The sequence below is a fragment of the Poecilia latipinna genome, unplaced genomic scaffold, assembly GCF_001443285.1.
Source record: "Poecilia latipinna isolate Pla-1442-1.1 unplaced genomic scaffold, P_latipinna-1.0 Scaffold1999, whole genome shotgun sequence".
Classification (NCBI taxonomy): domain Eukaryota; kingdom Metazoa; phylum Chordata; class Actinopteri; order Cyprinodontiformes; family Poeciliidae; genus Poecilia; species Poecilia latipinna.
In genome coordinates, this window is record NW_015114615.1 from 34,453 (window position 1) to 54,060 (window position 19,608).

At 40.9% G+C, this 19,608-nt stretch overlaps 1 protein-coding gene across 1 annotated transcript in view; it reads left to right on the forward strand.

Moving 5' to 3' along the window:
* The window catches only part of LOC106935676 (citrate lyase subunit beta-like protein, mitochondrial), a 42,069-nt gene extending 33,870 nt beyond the window's left edge, over positions 1 to 8,199 (forward strand). The window contains exons 6-7 of the mRNA XM_015016254.1: positions 3,022 to 3,146; positions 4,576 to 8,199. Coding sequence (XP_014871740.1) covers positions 3,022 to 3,146; positions 4,576 to 4,671 — 221 coding nt within the window. The 3' untranslated portion in view covers positions 4,672 to 8,199. The remainder of the gene's footprint in view (positions 1 to 3,021; positions 3,147 to 4,575) is intronic.
* Positions 8,200 to 19,608: the final 11,409 nt, after the last annotated feature.

The window sequence follows — 19,608 nt, forward strand, 5'->3', positions numbered from 1 at the left end:
AGTTCCTCAAGGCATTAGTTGCCATGAAAGGGGAAAAAAAATGGCAAAGAAGAGACATTGAATCAATGACCTGCTCTTCACGGGGCACGTATCGAAGCACACAAAATACCTGCACATCATGTTATGTCAGTGTGTAGGTTGCACTTCTTGCTGCTTCCCTCTGAAACTCACCCAGGTGACCTTGTTTGCCACTTCCGCCCTACCGTGTGTTGCACGGATGTGTGTGCGTGTGTTTTGTTGTCTATCCTATTTCTGCATCTTAAGAGCTACACTCGGCACACGATTCCTCAAGCTTAGGCAGAGAATAGACAAAGCTTAACAAAAAGCCCTTTTTGTTAATTGTTTGTATTTGTTTGGGCCTGACAGATTTGCAGTTTATCTCTCGGCGCATGAGGTCTGCAAAGCTGGGGAGGGGGAAACAGCTGGTTGATGAAATAAATGGTTCGGTTTGAAAGGGAGCAGAAGCATTTAAAGCAGTGGATTAGTGCCGTGCGAGCCGTGGGCACTCGGTATAATCTTGGTTAGTAGCTATTACTGGCCCATGTGTGCTTAAGCAATAATACGGCGCTGCCAGAAGCTCTACCTGTGCAGTAATTGACCTTGGCACAACCTAAGCTGGGAGCAGCACCCATTAAGCGCAGAGTACAGAGCACCAGTGCTCCGTACTGGGGAGCTTAGGACAGAATTGTTTTGAACTGATGTGCACATCAGAAGATAATGCAATATCATCTTTCATAATAGTGTAGTTAAATATTTTATTAACTTCTTATTTTATATAGTCTGAGCTGTTGGTTTGCAGTTTTTTTTTTTTTTAGAGATAGAAAAACATTTCCTCTGCTCTCAGGGACCACATTTCACTTCAGTCCCCAGGACCCTGTCCATCACTCGCCTGAGAGCACTTTGCTAAATAGCCGTCCTCCAATAAGGTGCCAACCCCACACGGCAGCCCGGGATTGGCTGCAGGGCGTGAATGATGCATTTTAGGAGAACCAATGGATTGTAACTAAGGGCACCTGAGTCACCCAGCCCGCCCTGTTGGAACCATCGTTCTCTTGTTGTCCTAAACAGCTGCACACACAAATACACACACACACACACGCGCACACACAGATGGGCTGACAGAAAGATGCACTTTTTTGTGGTAAAATATGACCATATTTTCTACAAAATATGGTCATATGGAAATAATACTTCAAGCTTTTTAGGTCTGAGACATAAATCTGTCCATCTTATAGGTTGGCTACCCCCAGCCAAGTTCTTGTTTTTGTCTGTTTTCTGAAAAAATAGCTTAAAAATATGAAAACAAAAGCATTGCAATTATTCTATTGTAATATAGCATGCTTTCTCAATTAAAATGCTTTCTTACATTTATGGTCACACCAGCTTTTGTACTATGTTTAGTATGACGTGAAAATGCAAACCAAGCACCTCAGAGTTAATGTGATCTTTGCCAGATCTTTTCTTCATGGGCTAACGTAGGGTGGGCAGAGCTTGATGAAGCAACTGGGTTCTCTCCTACCCCCCATCTCCCCCTTCCCTCTCCTCTGTGATTTTCTTTTCTTTTTCCTTTTTTTTTTTAACCCTACTCGCTCGTGCAGCCCGCCTGCACTGCCACCTTGAAGGATTTGTTGCTGGCGACAGAGCTAAGCCCTAAAGTGTCGGGTTCCCGCTGGCTGCCGCTGAGCCGCCGCTCTCGCCAGACATGTTCATAACCCTCAACTTTATCACTACAAGTTTGATCTGCAAGTGTACACGGGATTATATCCGCAGCCTTCGCCCACATTTAACGGAGAAGATGGCTGTGTCTGTGTGTGAGATTGTGACCAATAGAGATATAACTCCTTGTTAGTCTTCAGTTTCAGCTTTTTAGAGGCAGACTTTTCTTTTGCTGTAGTTGTGTTTTCATTCCCATCTGTTTCACCCCAGTCTGTTTGGACATGCTGTCAGAGACAAGTCAGTTGTGTATTTCCATCTCCTCCTCTCTTATTACCTTTTTATCTTCCTGTTCATAATGCATCTCTTGCATAGAAGCTCTAAACTGATTTCCCCAACCTACTTTCTCTTTTTTGATCTATAGCTGCACATTGTTGTGTTTGCTATAAAGTAAAAAGTAATAATTTGGGCCAAAACAAAAATATTGCTATATTTTTTTTTGTAGGAAAACGGGTATATATTTCAGATCATTGATTTTGAAATACTCTGGGTCAATTCACACCAGGATATTTCTCTCTCTCATTTCCATTTTGTCCAGTTCTGCTTTGAATTTGTGCCAGTAGACAAACCGTTTTGAACTCAGCTATTTTATTTTGCTTCGTTTGCATTGGTAGATAAGTTCTTTTGACACAAAAAGCAGATGAATAATCATGTCATCCATTGTGTTAATACACCCTGTGATATTTCCATCACATGTGGCCCACTTGAGTCTTGAAACATGACCTCTGATTACCGGTGCACTAAAATGCTTCGTCTTCATCACAATGTACCCACCACTTTAAAGCTTTAGAATCTCAGCCGCTAAAAATAGACGTCGAGTATCAGCAAAGGAGGGCACTAAAAATATTTCCAAATGCATTATTTACACGCATACTTATTAACACATCCTACTTTTTTTTTTTCCAAATAAGCAATCCTTTGCTGCTGCAGTGTTGCACAAATTGATATTGTGACCTGTGTTTGGCACACAATCCAGCTCTACCTTTAATCGAAACAAAATACCTGAGGGATCACCTGCTATTAAATGATGTTGATCAAAGTCATAAAACTGCATGAATGAGCAGAAGAGAGAGAATGACAGTTGTTAAAGCAGGTACCAATTGATGCATGGTGGGTATGAAACGTCCCCAGGAAGATTGCTCCCTTTTTTTTTTTTTTGGAAAAAAAAAAAAGAAAGAAAGAAAAACGTAACAAAATGAAATGCTGAAAGGGCAAAAATTACCGGCATTATGCTGGGAAAAAAAAAAACATGCAGCTTCGACTAAGAGAGCTAAATGTTCCAGTGTGTGTGTGTGTGTCTCTTTGCAGGTAAGCAGGTCATTCACCCCGGGCAGATCCAGGCTGTGCAGGAGGAGTTCTCCCCGAGTCAAGACAGGGTCCAGTGGGCCGAGGAGCTCATTGCTGCTTTTGACCAGCATCAGAAAGAAGGAAAGGTAATAATAGGTGTAGAATCATGAATCATTTCACTGAAATGATTTTAATATTATTTATTGTGTTTAGGCATGGGGGTTGTTACTGATGGAGATTCAAAAAGTTGATGATCAAAACTCTTACCATTTTACATTGCACAGTTCCCACAGATTAAAGTCATGAAGCCCTGACATGATCAGAACTGTTTTATTTGACTGTATGAAACATAAAGTAATGCAGAGCTCCCCCCCTCCCCTACTTATTTCTACGCACTGCTCATCATCTATACCCTCCCCTCTCTCATAAAAAAGCTGAACTTCATTATTTTCAAACATTTCTGGTCTCGATAAAACCAGACGTGTTTTGAAATGAATGGCATCTCTGCCGTCACTCCTGTCAAGAAATGCATATTTGCATTTTTAGAGAGAACATTTTGTATATAAAAAAAAAACCCAAACACTTTGGCAACATACAATTAAAACTACAGTTGGGAGGCCATGTATATGTGAAAAAGTCAACTGCATGCTCTCCCTGAGCAGATAGCCTGACTAATTAACAAGGCAATATTATAGGTGCTAATTTAAAATGAGAAAATAACTAAAAGGTTGGAAACTACTAGTAAAATTAGTTTGTGCTCATGCTGTTTTTTAGGTCTGTGCGTCTAATTCAAAATAACAATATCCAAATGTTCCATGTAATTATTTTTACTGTAACAACAACAGCAGGGATAATTGTTCTTTGTGTATGAATAAAAACTAGTATAAAAGATTAATGCTACATGTATTCCTTTTTTTTCTTTCTTTCTTTTATTTTGCATAAATAGCCCAATGTAATGAAACTGCAGTGTTTTTACTTCAGAGTGTGATGCCATATCTAACACTGGCTCCTGCCTGGTTGTTTGTATTATAAAAGAGCAGCTATTACAGGACCCATCTGTAACTGGTCAGCGTCTCTCTGCTGCCCGTACGCTGCGATGACACGGCTGTTTCTCTGCTCCGACGCTCACACTGATCCTTTGTGCGCGCACCTCCATGGCTCAGGCTGCGTACTGTACACCCCCGGGTGACTCTCAGGACAGTGAGGGGAGGGGAGTTGGGCCAATTAAGTGTACAATATTATTGTCCCTAATTTAGTGCATGGTTGGAGCCTGTGTGCCGAGCTCTGTGGGCTGTCTGCTGAGGTAATACACAATCTGCTTGCCACCTCTGTCTCCCTGCCAGGGCAGCGCCCGAAGGGATTCGTATCTTAGCCCTTCCCTCAGTCGAGCCCTTCGCGTGTTTCTGTGTGTATTTTATTTATTTCTTACTCTTTCTTTGTCTGTCCAGTTTCATGTCTGAGAAAAAAACAAAACAAAACCATGCCAATATACTAACTCCCAAAACATTGACAGAATTTTGACCTGCTGCAACTGATTATATGTATGAAACGTGCAACGTTTGTGTTTCTCCTCAGGGTGCGTTCACCTTCCGCGGCAGCATGATTGACTTGCCCTCGCTGAAGCAGGCTCAGAACATCCTGACCCTCGCTGCGGCGGTGTCCAAGAAATAATCGGGAGGGCCGCATGGTCTGAAGCAGGACAGAGGAGACTGGAAATCTCACAGACAAAATGAGCACTTCGAAAACTTTGCAAACTACCCCCCTTGTGCAAGATTACAGTGGAAAACATGATTTATATTTGTGTTATGACGAGAATATGTAGCTATTATCAGAATCTTACTTGAATTTGCTGTGGTGTGTGTGTGAGTAGTGTGAGCAGTGCGTGTTCACCATCATGTCACCGTGCAGCCTGCGCGCCCGCACCCTCCGTCGCTTCAAAAGTCGTGATGAATGCTCTCCCATCAGCACGTCCTGGCAGGGGGAGGGCAGGGGAGGGGGGGCAAAGGGTAAACAAACAACACCAGTCTGTTGTGGTGGGTCCATTCCTCGGGCCTCGTAGCTCCACTCGGGTTCCTCCGCCTGCCTTCAGACGAACATCCTCACGTTTTTGCGTCATAAAAGCTAAAGAAGAAACTCGATTTTGTTTGGGTTTTTATTTTTGACTACAAGGTAAATTGTGCGCAGCAACATTTTCACTCATTTTCTGCATTGGTGGCGACGTGCACTTACAGCGGCGTTCGTCGAAAATAGCTTCAGCGGAACATGAAAAATGAACTCCTTAATGAGCGGAGTGAAGAAGTCACAAATGAAAGCACAAAAGGGGTCTTTGTGGAACACTTGTCTGACTCGCAGAGGCTGTGAAGTGGGTGTGATGTTCGAGGAGAGACAGATTAGTGGCCATGTTGCTCCAGCAGACCAGGACCGAGGCTTTGTCTCTCTGACTGCGGATGGGAGGATAATTGAGGGGGTGTCGAATGGTTAATAGTGCCATTGGTGACCATGGTAATGAAAGGCGCCATACCACCTCTACCCCACCTCATCCGCGCTCGCTCTCTCTCTCTCTCTCGCTCTCTCTCTCTCTCTCTCGCTCTCTTTTTGTTTTCATGTTTCTTTCCCTTTACTGTATGATGTATTGTGTCTGGGACAGACCCAGTGTCCATGCCAGTCCCGTCCAGAAAAAAAAAAAAAAAAAAAGAGAGAAAGAGACAGAAACGGCTCCTGCGTCCATCCAAAGACCCCGACAGTAAGCCGTCGCACTGGCAATCGGCCACATCGGTGACTCGAAACTGGTTCCCTCTTTGCTGCCATATGAACATATTGAGCTTGTTTTCAAACTCTAATGAAAAGAAAAATGTTTTGTTTGATTGAAATGTCATATTTGAAGCCGTTTTTGGACTTTCTGTGATGTTATCAAATGTGTAAACTCTAAAACAGTTAACATATAAGTTTGCCTTGATTGCTTAGAATGCAGATTGTTGCCATATTTTTTCTCTAATCTTTGCTCAACTTTGAAATGTTTTCCTCTTGCTTGTGAAACTTTCGTACATGTGCATAAAAAAAAAAAAGAAAAATCGCTCCAGTTAAAAATGTTCAATCCAAATATGCTTGTAGTTTTAGGTCAAGCAAGTTATACAATTAATACGTTAACTTGATCGCTGGGATCAAGTAATAAAAAAAAAAGAATAGGTGAGATGTATGAAACACAAACATGTGAACCAAGTTCATAAAGAGTCAGAAAAAGTACTGAATTTTTAAACGGTTAGTTTGTTACCATTTAAAGTTATATGTTAATTTTGTCTATATTTCTATTATTCAGTCATTTTATTTTTCAGAAATGACTACTTATATTTATTTGTTAATTTTTTTTCTTCTTTTTGTTGCTCCGGCTTAAGATTTCACTGATGATGTTGTGATGAACCCAGAATGTCCAGTCGACCTTAACACACATTTCTGCTAGCCCAAGATGTTTACCGTAAATAACAAGACATATCGATTCATTATTTTGATATTAAATAGTTAAATATGTCTTTTGGGGTTTTTTTTTTTTAGGAAAGTTGTTGACTTTAATTCTTTTTGTGTATTGTATGTTGGTTATATTTAGAAAATTCTCCAAAAAAATAACTGCAATAATTTGAAGTGCAACCGTTCAGACAGCTGTCTCCACTTACAATGCTCTGATCCAGTTTATGTTACAGCTCTGAAACAGAATCCAGGACAGAAAAAAAATCTGGGTACACCCAACAACCGTTTTTGTTTGTTTGTTTGTTTGTTTGTTTGTTTTAGCTGCCATCACTGTCTTTTCCTATTCAAATCCTGTTTACCGTACTGAATCTGTAGAACCACCTGAGGTGCAATAAGTGTCGAATTAAAAATGTCCTACTTAGCGAGAGCAACTTTGGCTTTATGTTGCCGCATTCAGGTGAATTTCTAAGGCAATTAAAACATTATTTTCTACAGTAAAGCAGCTTTCTCACAGCCCCTATTCAGAGTGCTGTGGAGGTGCATGAAAGGCCCTCAGAAAGCCATTTAGCCTCACATGGCTGTGAATGCTCCACGCTGCAAGCCCACCAGAGCGTAACAGAGTGACTTTAGTTTTGCAGGAGCCCAGTTTGACGGGACAACTTGACTCTGCAAGCTGCTCTGCTCCAACAGGTGCCCCCCACCCACTGACAGGAAGGAAGACCTCAGAGCAGAAGAGGGTGGGGGGACTGCAACACGGCATCATTCAGGGACAAAGCAAGCTCCTCATGAGGATAAAGGAGCAAATGATTTGGACAGGTTTATATGTTTTTTTTTTTTTTAAGAAATGCAGTAGAAACCTCTTCCCCTGTTTTTCACCCCAACATCTCTGTAGATTACAGGAATTTATCCTAGTCTGACTCTGCTGCGTAATTCTGCGTGACATTTCTATTATATAATAACGCGATGATGATAATAATATTAACAGTAATACAAATTCACGTCTTCGCTCGGCAGTCTTATTTAAATACATGTCTCCGGTATTCCCTGAGAGATTAAATTACAATTAACACGATTAGAAGCTCACAGGAAAAAAAAAAATGTGACGGGGAATCAATTAGGCAGCGAGCTGCGTTTCATAGCCCGGTAATGTGCCGGTCGAGATTGCTTTCATAAATAATGAGCGCTTCAGCGGAGGGAAGGAGAGAGAGAAAAGGCTCGTATGCAAAACACCGTGAGAGGAAAATTAAAACGAAATGTTTTACATATTTCCCCATTAATCCAAATGGGACCCGTGCGGCACAGATAGTTTTCTTCTAATTCCCCCCGCCTCCCTCCTGCCCGGGGATGCTCAAATAATGACTTGATGTTTTAATAGACTTCTAATGGCGATGTGTGACAGACTAATTGCACCGGCAGATTTTATTCCGAAGCAATAAGAAACGCCGCAGTTATGTGCGCGTGTGGCGCAGTTTGAGAGGAGAGGACTTATTTATTTGTTTATTTTTTTTATATAACGGGAGCTGAGAGAGGGAGGAACACGTCTCACTTGTGCTAATTAACGTCCAATAATGCTGTTTGCATTAGCTGTGGAGCTGCTGTTGCTGTTGAAGCGGTGTAAGCTCAGGCCTCAGAGAAACTGACAGAAGGGTCGTTCATGCGCGGCCCCTCAGGCGGACAGCTGAACGCTCCTTTACGCCCATCAGCTGAAAGTTAAAACGCTTTAAATAAAAAAAAAAAGAAGTGAATTTCTGCTTTGCGTTCTTCAAGTTTAACCAGTAAATAGTTCATAATATGACATGAAACGATGCATTTTGAAGTTAAAAAAAAAAAGCCTCGGGCCTTTTAAACAATATCACAGCGAGCTCTTTTTTTTTTTAAACACATACGTGACAACATGAACCCTGACAACCGACTTTATATATTTCATTCTGATTATAAGCCATTTGTGAAGCCGCTTTGATGACCGTAGCAGTGAGCTTGGCTGGACGTGAAATCTACCAAGGCCTGCTGTCTCTTCTGCGTCAGCTGGCACATTATACCATCACTAACTCAATTTAAAAGGGGTTTTAAATGTTCCTTTTTTTTTTTAGCAAAGACAGAAAAAAAAATGTAATTACTATAACTTACATTTACCATATGTTTGACAAAAATAAATAACTTTTCGCTTGATTTTGTTTTGATTTGTTTGTTTTGATTTGTTTTTCCATTTGCACAAGAGGCTGCATATATATATATATATATATATATATATAAAGCATGATCCACTTTGGCCTTTTCAGCGTTTACCCACCAACTCTGTGGCCCTTTATAGGCCATCTCTGTTCTTGAGTTTTCAACCTGTGCGCTGTTAAAACAAACTTTTAGAGTTTAACTGAAAAAGAAAATGATGTTCCTACATGTTAAAGGGCAACACATTTGAATCTGGTCTTCTGAGTGCAAATTACTTTAGGTTATTAGTGTAAAACAGCTAAATTACAATATGTACCTTTTGAAGTTTCATCAGTGTTGAAAAGAAGCAAAAAAAAAAAAAAAAAAAAAAATTAGCTAGTGTGATGTAAACTGCCACAGAGTATAGAAAGTTCAGCTAGCCAGCAAAATTGTGTTTTTGTTTTTGTTGTTTTTGCTAAGCTAGTTAAGCATTATAGGCTACTAAAATAGCGATAAACTTTTTAAGTCTACTCAAGCAAAGTTGCAGAAATCTTTTTCCTGACAGAAGCTAAGATAGGGATTGGCAACAGCTATTGGGGTCGAGAAGTACAGCTTGCTAACACGTTTGAGTTTAGCATTAGCATTGTTGCTAAGCAAGCTAGACTTGGATTTAAACTCCAACAAAGAAATTAAAGTGTGATGGTAGTTCTGAACTTTTTACCAAGTTCATCCATTCACAATTCAGCCCATATAAACATAGAACCTTTGCTGTGGTCCCGTTTGACCTTTAGCATATCAAACGATGCTAAATGTTAACAGAACCAAAATCTTCAGTTTAGAAAGTTCAGGATTTGTTACCCCAAAAAAACAAACAGTGCTTTTAGGATCTAGCCACCACTAAACACTATTTCTACATTAACATAATTTGTTTTTAGGAAAGAAATATACTTTAGTGGCTAAAATTGAATACCCCCGTATTCCTTTTTTATAGTGTGGATTTATTATCAGCAATTTTAGGATTGAATCACCTTAATTTTCAGATTATCTGCCCTTTAACTAAAACGAATATGATTTTCTCTTTTTATGTAATTATTGAGAACAAAACAAACAAAAAGAAAAACCACAATATTTCTTGGAGACATTACCTTCCTCCACTGCTCCTTTCCTGGGTGGAGCCCCCTCTCCACGATTCACTTCTTCTTAACGGGCCCAGATCAAAGGCTGACCGGCCCGGCGGAGACCACTAAAACCCGCCCGCTTTGTCTGCTGTTGCCAGGGGTGAGGAAGAGGAGGAGGAGGAGGATGAGGAGGGTGGTGTAATGAAACGGTCTCCACAACATTTTGGTATTTTTTTTTAATCTTTCTTCTTTAAGTCGCGTTTGACTCTCGTATGTATTATTTTAGTCGTCTTTATTGTCAGAATATCTCGTATTACTTTTTTTTTTTTTTAATTAGTTCCCTGCAGCCTGGCCAAAAAAAAAAAATACTACTCTACCCGATGTAACACCCACCTCTTAGCTTAAGTCATGGAATGAAACTAATAAAAGTGGCATAATATCCGCTGTTCCTGAACGCACATGCATGGGACAAAGTTGAGACAGAAGTGGGGGAGGGGGGGGGAAGCAGGAGCAACCAATAAACGGCAGACGTCAGCTGAGGTGTGTGGTCACATGACAAGGAGGTGAGATCACAGTCTAACACCTGCCTCCAACTACAAATTTGATTGGAAGAAAATGGTTGTAACACATATAGTTAATCTTTTTTTTTTCTTTTTTTTTCCTACGAGGTCCTGTAGGGTCCTCCTCTCCTCCGTGGAAAAACTTTTCGTCCATCACGCAACTTGACAGTTTGTAGAAGAATCACGTAAAGATTTAGATCTCTACCGTTTCTGACGCAGGGATTTCTCTCATTGTGCTCGGATCAAGATAAGTTTGCCTCCTTCACACTATAAAAATGAATTTGTGAAGATATGGAATATCAGCCATTCAATAAATTAATATACGAGTCTTGCATTTTAGCTTTTTCAATGTAGGTTAAGTTCTCACAACGCTAGCTGCTCTAGTATACTTAAGCATTTCGATGAGATTTCAAGTGAAAGTCTTCGTTCAGGCGACCTCAGATCATCTTGATCTAATATCACTAGATATTCACCATCTGCCGTGTAAGAATACATTTTAAACAATTAGTTGGAGCTGTTTCGTTTAGGGATCCTTCAGACAATACATGACCAGCCTTAATGCAATCCCAAGAGTTGCATTAAGTTTGACTCTAAGGGGACTTTAAAATTTAGGAACCCCAATCCTTAGAGTTCCCATCACTCCGGGTACTTGCACTAAAAATCAGTTCGTTCGATATGTTAATTATGTTTAAAAAAAAAACAAAAAAAAAAACAAAAAAAATATTTCGGAATACAGTAATGAGATCCTCTTTTGACACTTTGGTTCATTTCAAAACAGTTTAATCAGTCATTTGACACGCTTCTTTCCCTCTGTAAAAATGCATAGTCATTGTCAACGCCCCACTCATCTTGGTGGTGCCACGGGCCGTTGAACTTTTAAACTTAATTTCTCTGCTCAAGGACATTAAACATTATTTAGTTTAGTTCAAAGTTTGTTTTATCGGCGCTTTTTTATTTATTTATTTATTTATTTATTTATTTATTTATTTATTTATTTATTTATTTAATAAGCGGACTAACACATTGATCTCTCCGCATAATCAAGTCCCCGATGCTTTTGATTCGCACCGGCCTTCCCCCTCCCTCATCGCCGCTGAGCAGGTGGAGGCCGCGCACCTGCACGCACAGCTGCGCGCACCTTGTTATCGCCGTCGCTGCTTGACGCTCAGTCGGGCGCAGCGCGCAGCTCCGGAGTGACTAGAAACTTGCGGGTGTTTTTTTTTTTCTTTCTCATAAGAAAAAGAGCGCATTGAGCAATTTATTTATTTATTAAAAGGCATATTCCTTAAATTAATTTTGTTTATTCAAATATCCACTTTGGGTAATAGTGTGCTTATCCCGGTGAATCTCTCCGCGCTTCGACATGACACTATCTAATCCAATTAAACACGATAACCCTGGACTCACGTTTTATTCTCTTCCCCCTTTTCATTCCGCCCCAGCCCCTCTTCAACTTGCAGACAAGCACTCCTGGTTTTGTGTCAAAGACGGAGTCAAGAGCCCTCTCTTAATCCCGAGCAAGGACCACGAGTGATTGAAAAGTGAAAGGAAGCCCTCATTGGTCCTCGAGCTGGATAGTGTTTTCTTTGTCCTGCACTATATACGGTCAGTCCTTTTAATGTGGCTCTTAACAGAGGAACCACGTTCCGGCGCGGCTGTCTGAATGAATCCGGCAATATCTCGGGCTTCTTTTCTTTTTTTCCTTTTTTTTCTTTTCTTTTCTTTTTTATTTATTTAACATTTAAAACTTGTAATCCAAACCGCCTGCTAAGTGGGATTTAGGAATCAATTAAACACGTGAAGTGCGTGCGCTTAATGAGCCCTCTGTTTGAATAGGTTGGGCCTATGCCCATAAACATCAATAATCTATTTTAAAATTGACTAAATCTTTAAGCAAAAACGTAACTACACCTCGGGAAATTAATAACTTGAATTCATTAAAAAGAAGGAAAAAAAATGAGCCGAACTTAAACTGCATCTCACACCGTTTCCACTTTTTGACGTCATGTCTGGGAAATGTATGGCAGCATCCCCATATTGTTGGCTTGGATGCTGCAAAACGACAGGTAATTGACATTAATCCGCTCTGTGGCAGACTCAGGGGGGATGGAAAGTAAATGGAGATGCGGTTAATGAAGCACCGCTTGCCCTTTGAATCTCGGTCACAGCGTGCTGCAGGGGAAGTTTTCAACAAACTTTTATTTGTTGCTTTTTTTCCCAGATGTGCATCTTTAGACATAAGCAGAGGGAGCGAGATGGGGGGGGGGAGAGAGAGAATGAGCTGCAGATTGGAATTGTGTCAGTGAGCTAAAGTTCTGCTTTTATTGTTGTTGTTTTTCCAAGAGATGATTTAGTTTATTGGAGTGCTTCATTAGGCTAACAGGAGGTTATCCCTGCACAGGGTTATTGTTGGTGTTATGCTTATTATCATTCAGATTGGGAGAGCTCCCTGTAGGAGCCGCGACAGACGGACAGGGGCCAGGTGAGGGAGGGGGATTTCCAGCGTGAGGAGTCGCACCTCTCCTCAGCCGATGCAACAGGGGCCTGCTTAATGAGGGCACCTATGGGGCCCCTCCTGGATAGAGAAGCGGCCTAACCTCGCCACGGCCCCAGACGGAACTGGGGCACCTGCGCGTCTCTGGTCTCCCTCCTGGCTTCCTCCTGTCACCGCCCTCGTCGTCAAGAGTTCATGCCTCCAACTTCTACTTGTGACAAAGTCTAACGCTGCATATGGTTATTTTGAAAATCGAAGGAGGAGCTGGGCAGCCCTCCCCCCCATCCCCCTTCACCGCTCCCTCACTCCCAACGTAATGAACACAAGGCATGACTACTCTTCTCCTCCCTCAAACCTGAGGGGAATGAGAAAGTGAGCAAATCTCTTTATTATTATTATTATTATTATTATTATTATTACATCTCAAAGAATTAGAACATCATTGAAAGTTTATTTCAGTAGCTAAAACGTGAAACTCGCATAGATTTGTGAAAGACAAGTTGGGACATTTCAGGAGTTCATTTCTGAAATATAGAAGATACGCAAAATTAAATATGAATAAAGAATTATTATTTATATTCAATAATGTTACCATACTCTTTAGCCCATGTGCTGCACAGTATCCGCTCTCAATTCTCAAGGACTCCTTTTGTACGGATTGCTGCTTTAGTATTTCGTGTTGCTGAGGCGGTCAGCCTCTAAATCTGCTGAGGTGTAAAGAGTGTCAGGCGCTTTTCAACTTCCTCTAGACCAAACCTCTCGGATTCTGTATGTGGCTGGTAAATCAGGTGGAATCAGGTTGCTTGTGCACTTTTTTTCTGTCACACTTTTTCCTTCTATTCAACTTTCCACCAACAGGCTAAGATACAGCACTCTCTGAACAGCTAAACTCGTTTAGCAATGACTTCTTATGGTTTACTGTCTTTTGAGTATATGTGTGTGTGTGTGTGTGTGTGTGTGTGTGTGTGTGTGTGTGTGTGTGTGTGTGTGCGTGTGCACGCGTGTGTGTGTGTGACCTGTCATAATTTGATTCATTTTTGGAGAAACTGATGGTTAATTTTCATTATGACAAAACTAGCTTAAATGCACACTTGAAATACACCCTTCTGAGTGTTACTAATCTACATACGTGTTTCACATTTTCAATTGAATTATTGTAAGAAATGTATTTCTTTATTTACTTATTTATTTTTTGTTGATATTTTTCATTGATTGAGATTCACCTGTGCACCACGAACGTTACAGGTTATCAGTTTGGACAGGAATGCGACCAGCCATCACTCAAACATGATAATGAAATCACAACCTTTCAGATTTAATAGTGCAAAAGATGGATAGGCTTTAATATTTCCAGAGATATACTGTCATTAACAATGGCAAGTGTCTCCAAAGGGCCAAAAGGTTCCCGTCCCCAGTGGAGCTAGCCTAATTATACAATTAGTCTTGCGATCGGGACAGTCCAGCACCAAACGTCCTCTGGGACAGGAGCAGACACATTATGGCTGTCATCTGTACCTTCACAGGAAGGAGTCGCAGGCTGCATTGTTTGTGTTTTTGATTCTGTAAGTTATGGACAGCGACTGGCATCAAAGTGCTCCAAGATTTTTAACAGCTGTGGTTTCATAACTGCAACATTTTCCTCTACTTTTTAAGATATCCCAGAGGAAGTGTTGGAGCGATTGGATTTTCTCCAGCTGAATGGAGCATAGAGTGATGCAGTGCTGTTGCCCCCACCTAAGGCTGCACACTGCCGGTCAGCTGGCTGTAAAACACCTATGCTTTCTTGTTTACAAGAAAGCTAGATTTGACTGTGTAGATGTATTCCCAGCTGCATAAAACACGTGACACTCATGATGTGGATACCATGGAATAATCACCCATCATTTCTTATCCTGTTGGAGCCAAATACAAGAAATCGATGATAGAAAATTCAAATTAAAAAGAAGCTAGCTGACTACTGAATGCTTTTAAGAAAACATCTGGATCTTGTTTTTCAAACTTTGCCGCTCTTCTTGTTTGGCATCACAATGATCCCCTAAAGCTTTCGCAATATTGTAATAACAAACAAAAACACACAAAGTTCACACATAGATTTTAAAACTGTCTTATAGTCTTGGTTAATTTTTATGATCCATTTTCCAAGTTTTTTTTTTTAAGGAAAACTTGTAAATACAACAGCTTATTTATGAAATAGCAGATTTTTAAGGAAAGTACAACCCTTGTTAAAGAGACAGCGACCCACTTTGAGACATGGTGGAGCCTGTGTCTCTTTGAAATGTCTGCAGTTAAAACCAGCATGTTTGGCTTTACATGGTTAAAAAATTGCCTCTTTTAACCCGATATAAAATTATCGTTCAAAAACTCAAGCGTATCATAACATGACAAGAGCAGACAGGCTACATTTTGTCTTTACAATCTTTAAAAAAAAAAAAAAAATACTCTAGAGCCAAATGTGCATTCAGCGTCATAAGAAATCAGAGTGGTTGGAAAAGGGATGATAGTTTCTGTGGACAGCAGTAACGCCAAAAGTCATCTCAGCATTCAATCACTTCTTGCCCTAAGCCTCATCTGGGGCCTCACCAGACTGAGCCCATGTCTCTTTGAAGCTCTGGGCCAGATGGAGACCTCCATATCTCAATCCTATTGCCCAGCCAACCATATTTCCTTTCTGGCTTATCCCTGGTCAGTTGGAAACATCAAGATGCCACATTTTCTTCTGGACAGTCGGAGCCATATCAGCCAACGCCAAAGTCAAGTCGGCGAGAGCGAGTAGGTGCGACGCTTGTGATGTTTTTGAGGCTCCATACGGACCTCTTCCGTGAAGTCAGAGGGAGGTCTCGGCTCCTCGTACTGAAAGAGGCTGTGGTGTCTCCACACTGGATGCTTTAGCATTAGTTTGCTGGCTTATCGCGTTGAATTAGAACTCCTATAGATAAGCTGGACGCAAAGGTTGATTGCTAACCAGCTTCACCACTTTGCCCACAATGAGTATGTGACAGTTGAGCTATGGTGAGAGGCAGAGGAGTTGTTCTCAGTGCATGCGCTCTCTCGTCTTTCCTTTATTTTTCCGACTCATGCTGGAGTTTTCCTCGCTCATGTTTCTTCTTTGTGTACTGACATGAGTGTTTTTCTTCCCTTGTCTTCTATTTCTGCCCCCCCCCCCCCAAAAAATACCCCCAATTTCTTTCCCCCCCACTGTGTCTGAGGGATTTCTCCCCTCTCTGGATGCTGACCTTTTCTTGCGGTAAACCCAGATGCATTCAGGGGCCAGCCCTCTGATGTCGGAGGCACACAGTTCTTTCCAAGTCTGCCTCCGATGCCAATCTCTGTCCACAATGAAGAGGGTTGATCATACAAAAGAGAGGGGATTGAAGAAAGTGGTAGTCTGGCTCTATGCAGCTGAAGTAATTTTTTCTCAATGGCAGATAAGTTTGAAGATATGAGAGGTGGGGGGAAAAGAGAGAAGGATGGATTTGAATCACATTACCAAGGGTCATAATGGTTTGGGTAATCCTTTATTTATGAAGAGCTGAAGTGCATCTTTGCAACCATATGTACGTATCCGACACGTAGAAAGCTAGAGGATTTACCGCGACTTGGAAAAAGTATTCACATCTCTTAAACTTGACTACAGTTTGCAATGTGAAGCCCACAAAGTTCAATGTACTTTTTCAGGGTTTCTGTGGAGCAGATCAACAGAAAGTATTGCAGACAATCAAAAGGAATGATAGTTATAGGGGAAAAAAAACCCTGAAAAGTGTTCCAAATCCCTTCAAGAAACCACTAAACCAACCATTAGGCTTGTGGTGGCTCTAGAGAAGCAGCAGTGATCCACTGCTAATGTGGGAGAATCAGTCAGCACAACAACTATAGTGATGCATCTACCAAGTCGGCCTATATGTGTGGTGGAAAAAAGAAAGCTGGAGCTGAAAGAAAAAAGGAAAAAAAAAGAAGTGAAATTTAAAGTTTGCCACAATGTAGCAAGTACATCTGAACACACTCCACTATGAGGCATGGTGGAAGCAGCATTATGCTGTGACGTTGGGTTTCGTCAACAGGAACAGGGAAGCTGGTCAGAGTTGAGGTGGAAATGGATAAAGCTTAAATAGAGGAAAATCCTGTAAGAAACTATGTTGAGGCTGCAAGAGAGTAGAGAGGGACCGCTATTCTTTAATTCTAAGCAAATTGCATGGCCCAGTCAAAGTCCAAATCAAAAATCAATTGGGAATCTGTTACGAGTCTTGAAAATCGAAGTTCACATTCTATTATGCAAAGAGGAATGTGCAACACAAGCTGTTTCTACAAAGTGTCGACTCAGGAGGGACTGAATACAAACGTGCATCACACTTTTCAAAAATGTTTAAAAAAAAAACTTTTTACAGCCATGTATAACTTCTCTCTGCTCTATATGCTCTAGTAAATTCCCCATAGATACACTAAAGTTTGTGGTTGTAATGAAATGAAATGTGGAAAAGTCATAATACTTTTGCACTGTGATCACATGTAAGACATATGTAAATTGTAAACATTTATGGCTGAAACACTGTGGTCAGATGTGATTAGATCCACATGTTTTCTCAGTATATTTAAACTGTAAATCTGTCAAAAACAAAAACAAAAAAGTGCAGCATTTTTGAATAATAATAATTTAAAAAAAAAGGTCATGAAAGTCAAAGAAGCTGCCAGAAGCGAAGCTGTTTCTTCTTGTTCTGTCCAGCATCATGCAACCAGCATCATCCCTGGGCACAAATCAGAATACAGATCACTAAAAAGTCCATCTGCTGCACTTTGATGGAGTAGCTGACCATCTCCCTCCACCCGCTCTCATCCCCACTTTCCAAGTTTCGCTGAGGCCTACATCCTGCATTTAGAGGCTTTTAGAAAAGCCTTGTCATTCAATAAGAGGCGACTGGGGGAAGCATGCTCACGCTCATCTGCACTTTGGTTTTCTACTTTCTGGCCGGTGGGCCGTATAATAGGGCCAAGGTACGGCGGCGGCGGCTGGCTCATGCGGTTGTCCGTGGACGACCTTGCTCCCCCTCACCTGCAGCACTTGGAGCGGCTCCCAGTCCTGGGATGGGGCTTTTTGGAGCGGCACCAAGTTTCCGTACCCACACAGATGTTACTGAGCCACCAGATTTGATGTCAGGTTCTGAGTGATGCATCACGCTCCTTTGAGCAGCGGTGCAGCACGGCGAACAAGCCCCATACGTTTGCGAAACTCAGATATTTTTTACAGATGAGATAAAAAAAAAAGTGTTTGTGTAAGTTTGATGCTTATGTTAGCGGAATTTGGAAATTCATAATATTTAGAGGATAACTGCCTGGTATCTGTGTCTTTAAACAGAATTTTTGTTTCTCTCATTTTAATTACTTTATTTTTCCCGTTTACCATTTTTCATTCTAAAAACATGGATGGTTTTTGGGATGATGAGACTTTTCACTTGCTAGTCAATTATAGGTCAAATGAGAGCTCTAACAGGTAAATAATGTGCAAAGGACTAAAGCACAGGTGATGCTAAGACCCGTCTCACTAGGGCTGCGCTTCATCTAAGAGCTTTAACATCAACTTTTAAAGATGATACAAAAGTCCCACAACTTCGATGAAAATATTTAAAGAATGAATGCCAGACTAAAGAATAATGTGTGGGCAGGGACTGAGTTTGCACGGACAACCTCAGAAAATTCAAGTAAGCATTTAAAACATGGAAGCTTTTGAAACTTTTTGAAACTTTTGATTTACTGCAGAAAATACAGAAAGAAAGTCACTATTTATTCCCTTTTCCCCCCCCCATGAATGCGGTGTTCTACGTGTGCTTCCAGGGCACCGACAACAAAGTCAGACCTATGTGTAGACTGTGGTTTATGATTCAGATCTTGTGCCCCAGTACGTCTCTGTGTCTAGCAACGCCCCTGCTGAGACAGAGCAAAAACGCGTTGAATATAAGGCACCTTCAAACAGAACTTAGAGTTTGGAGAAGACCGTTATATAGCATTAATAAGGACACATGTGACTCAGTTAATTCAATGAAGTTCCACTAAAAGTAAAAGAAAAAAAAGCTAATAAAAATAATAACGCTCCGCAGATCAGTTTCTTGTCCGATGTGGAGCTCCTTCGCGAAACACATCGGGGCTAAAGGGTGAAAGCACAGCTGCTGAGACCGGGCTAAAGAGGCGCGACGTTCCCCCTGGAGACATCCGACAAAAGGAGGGTGGAAAAAGTCTCTATTCAAAACTTTCTTCAAAGGCCAAAAAAAAAAAAAAAAAAAAAAAAAAAAAAATTCGCATCTTAAACTTGAAGACCAACATATCCCCTCCAGGCTGTCGAGCATGAAAAAGAGGGGAAACAAAAAAACAAAAAAAAGAAACATCCAGGCTGACTTTTCGCTGAGCAGACTGAAAAACTTGCGCTTCACTTACGATGGGGGGGAAGAGAGAGAGAGAGAGAGAGAGAGAGAGAGAGAGAGAGAGAGAGAGAGAGAGAGAGAATCAACTCCGAATAGAAAGTTTTGTTGACAAGAGAAGAGTGTTGCAAAGGCAACTGGACTGCTTTGTTTTCGGACCTTCTCGTGAAATATATATATATATATATATATATATATATATATATATATATATATATATATATATATATGTGTGTGTGTGTGTGTGGGTGAGAAAATAAAAAAAAGGTGTTCGTGAGAAAATCACGAGACAGTAAGACAAGCAGGTATTGTTCTGCTCGAACTTCTGCTCAGTTTTGACGCACACAAATTGTTTTTTTTTTTTTTTTTTTTTTTTTTTAAAGCAAAAATCCCCCCCCTTTTTTTTTTTTTTTAAAAACCTT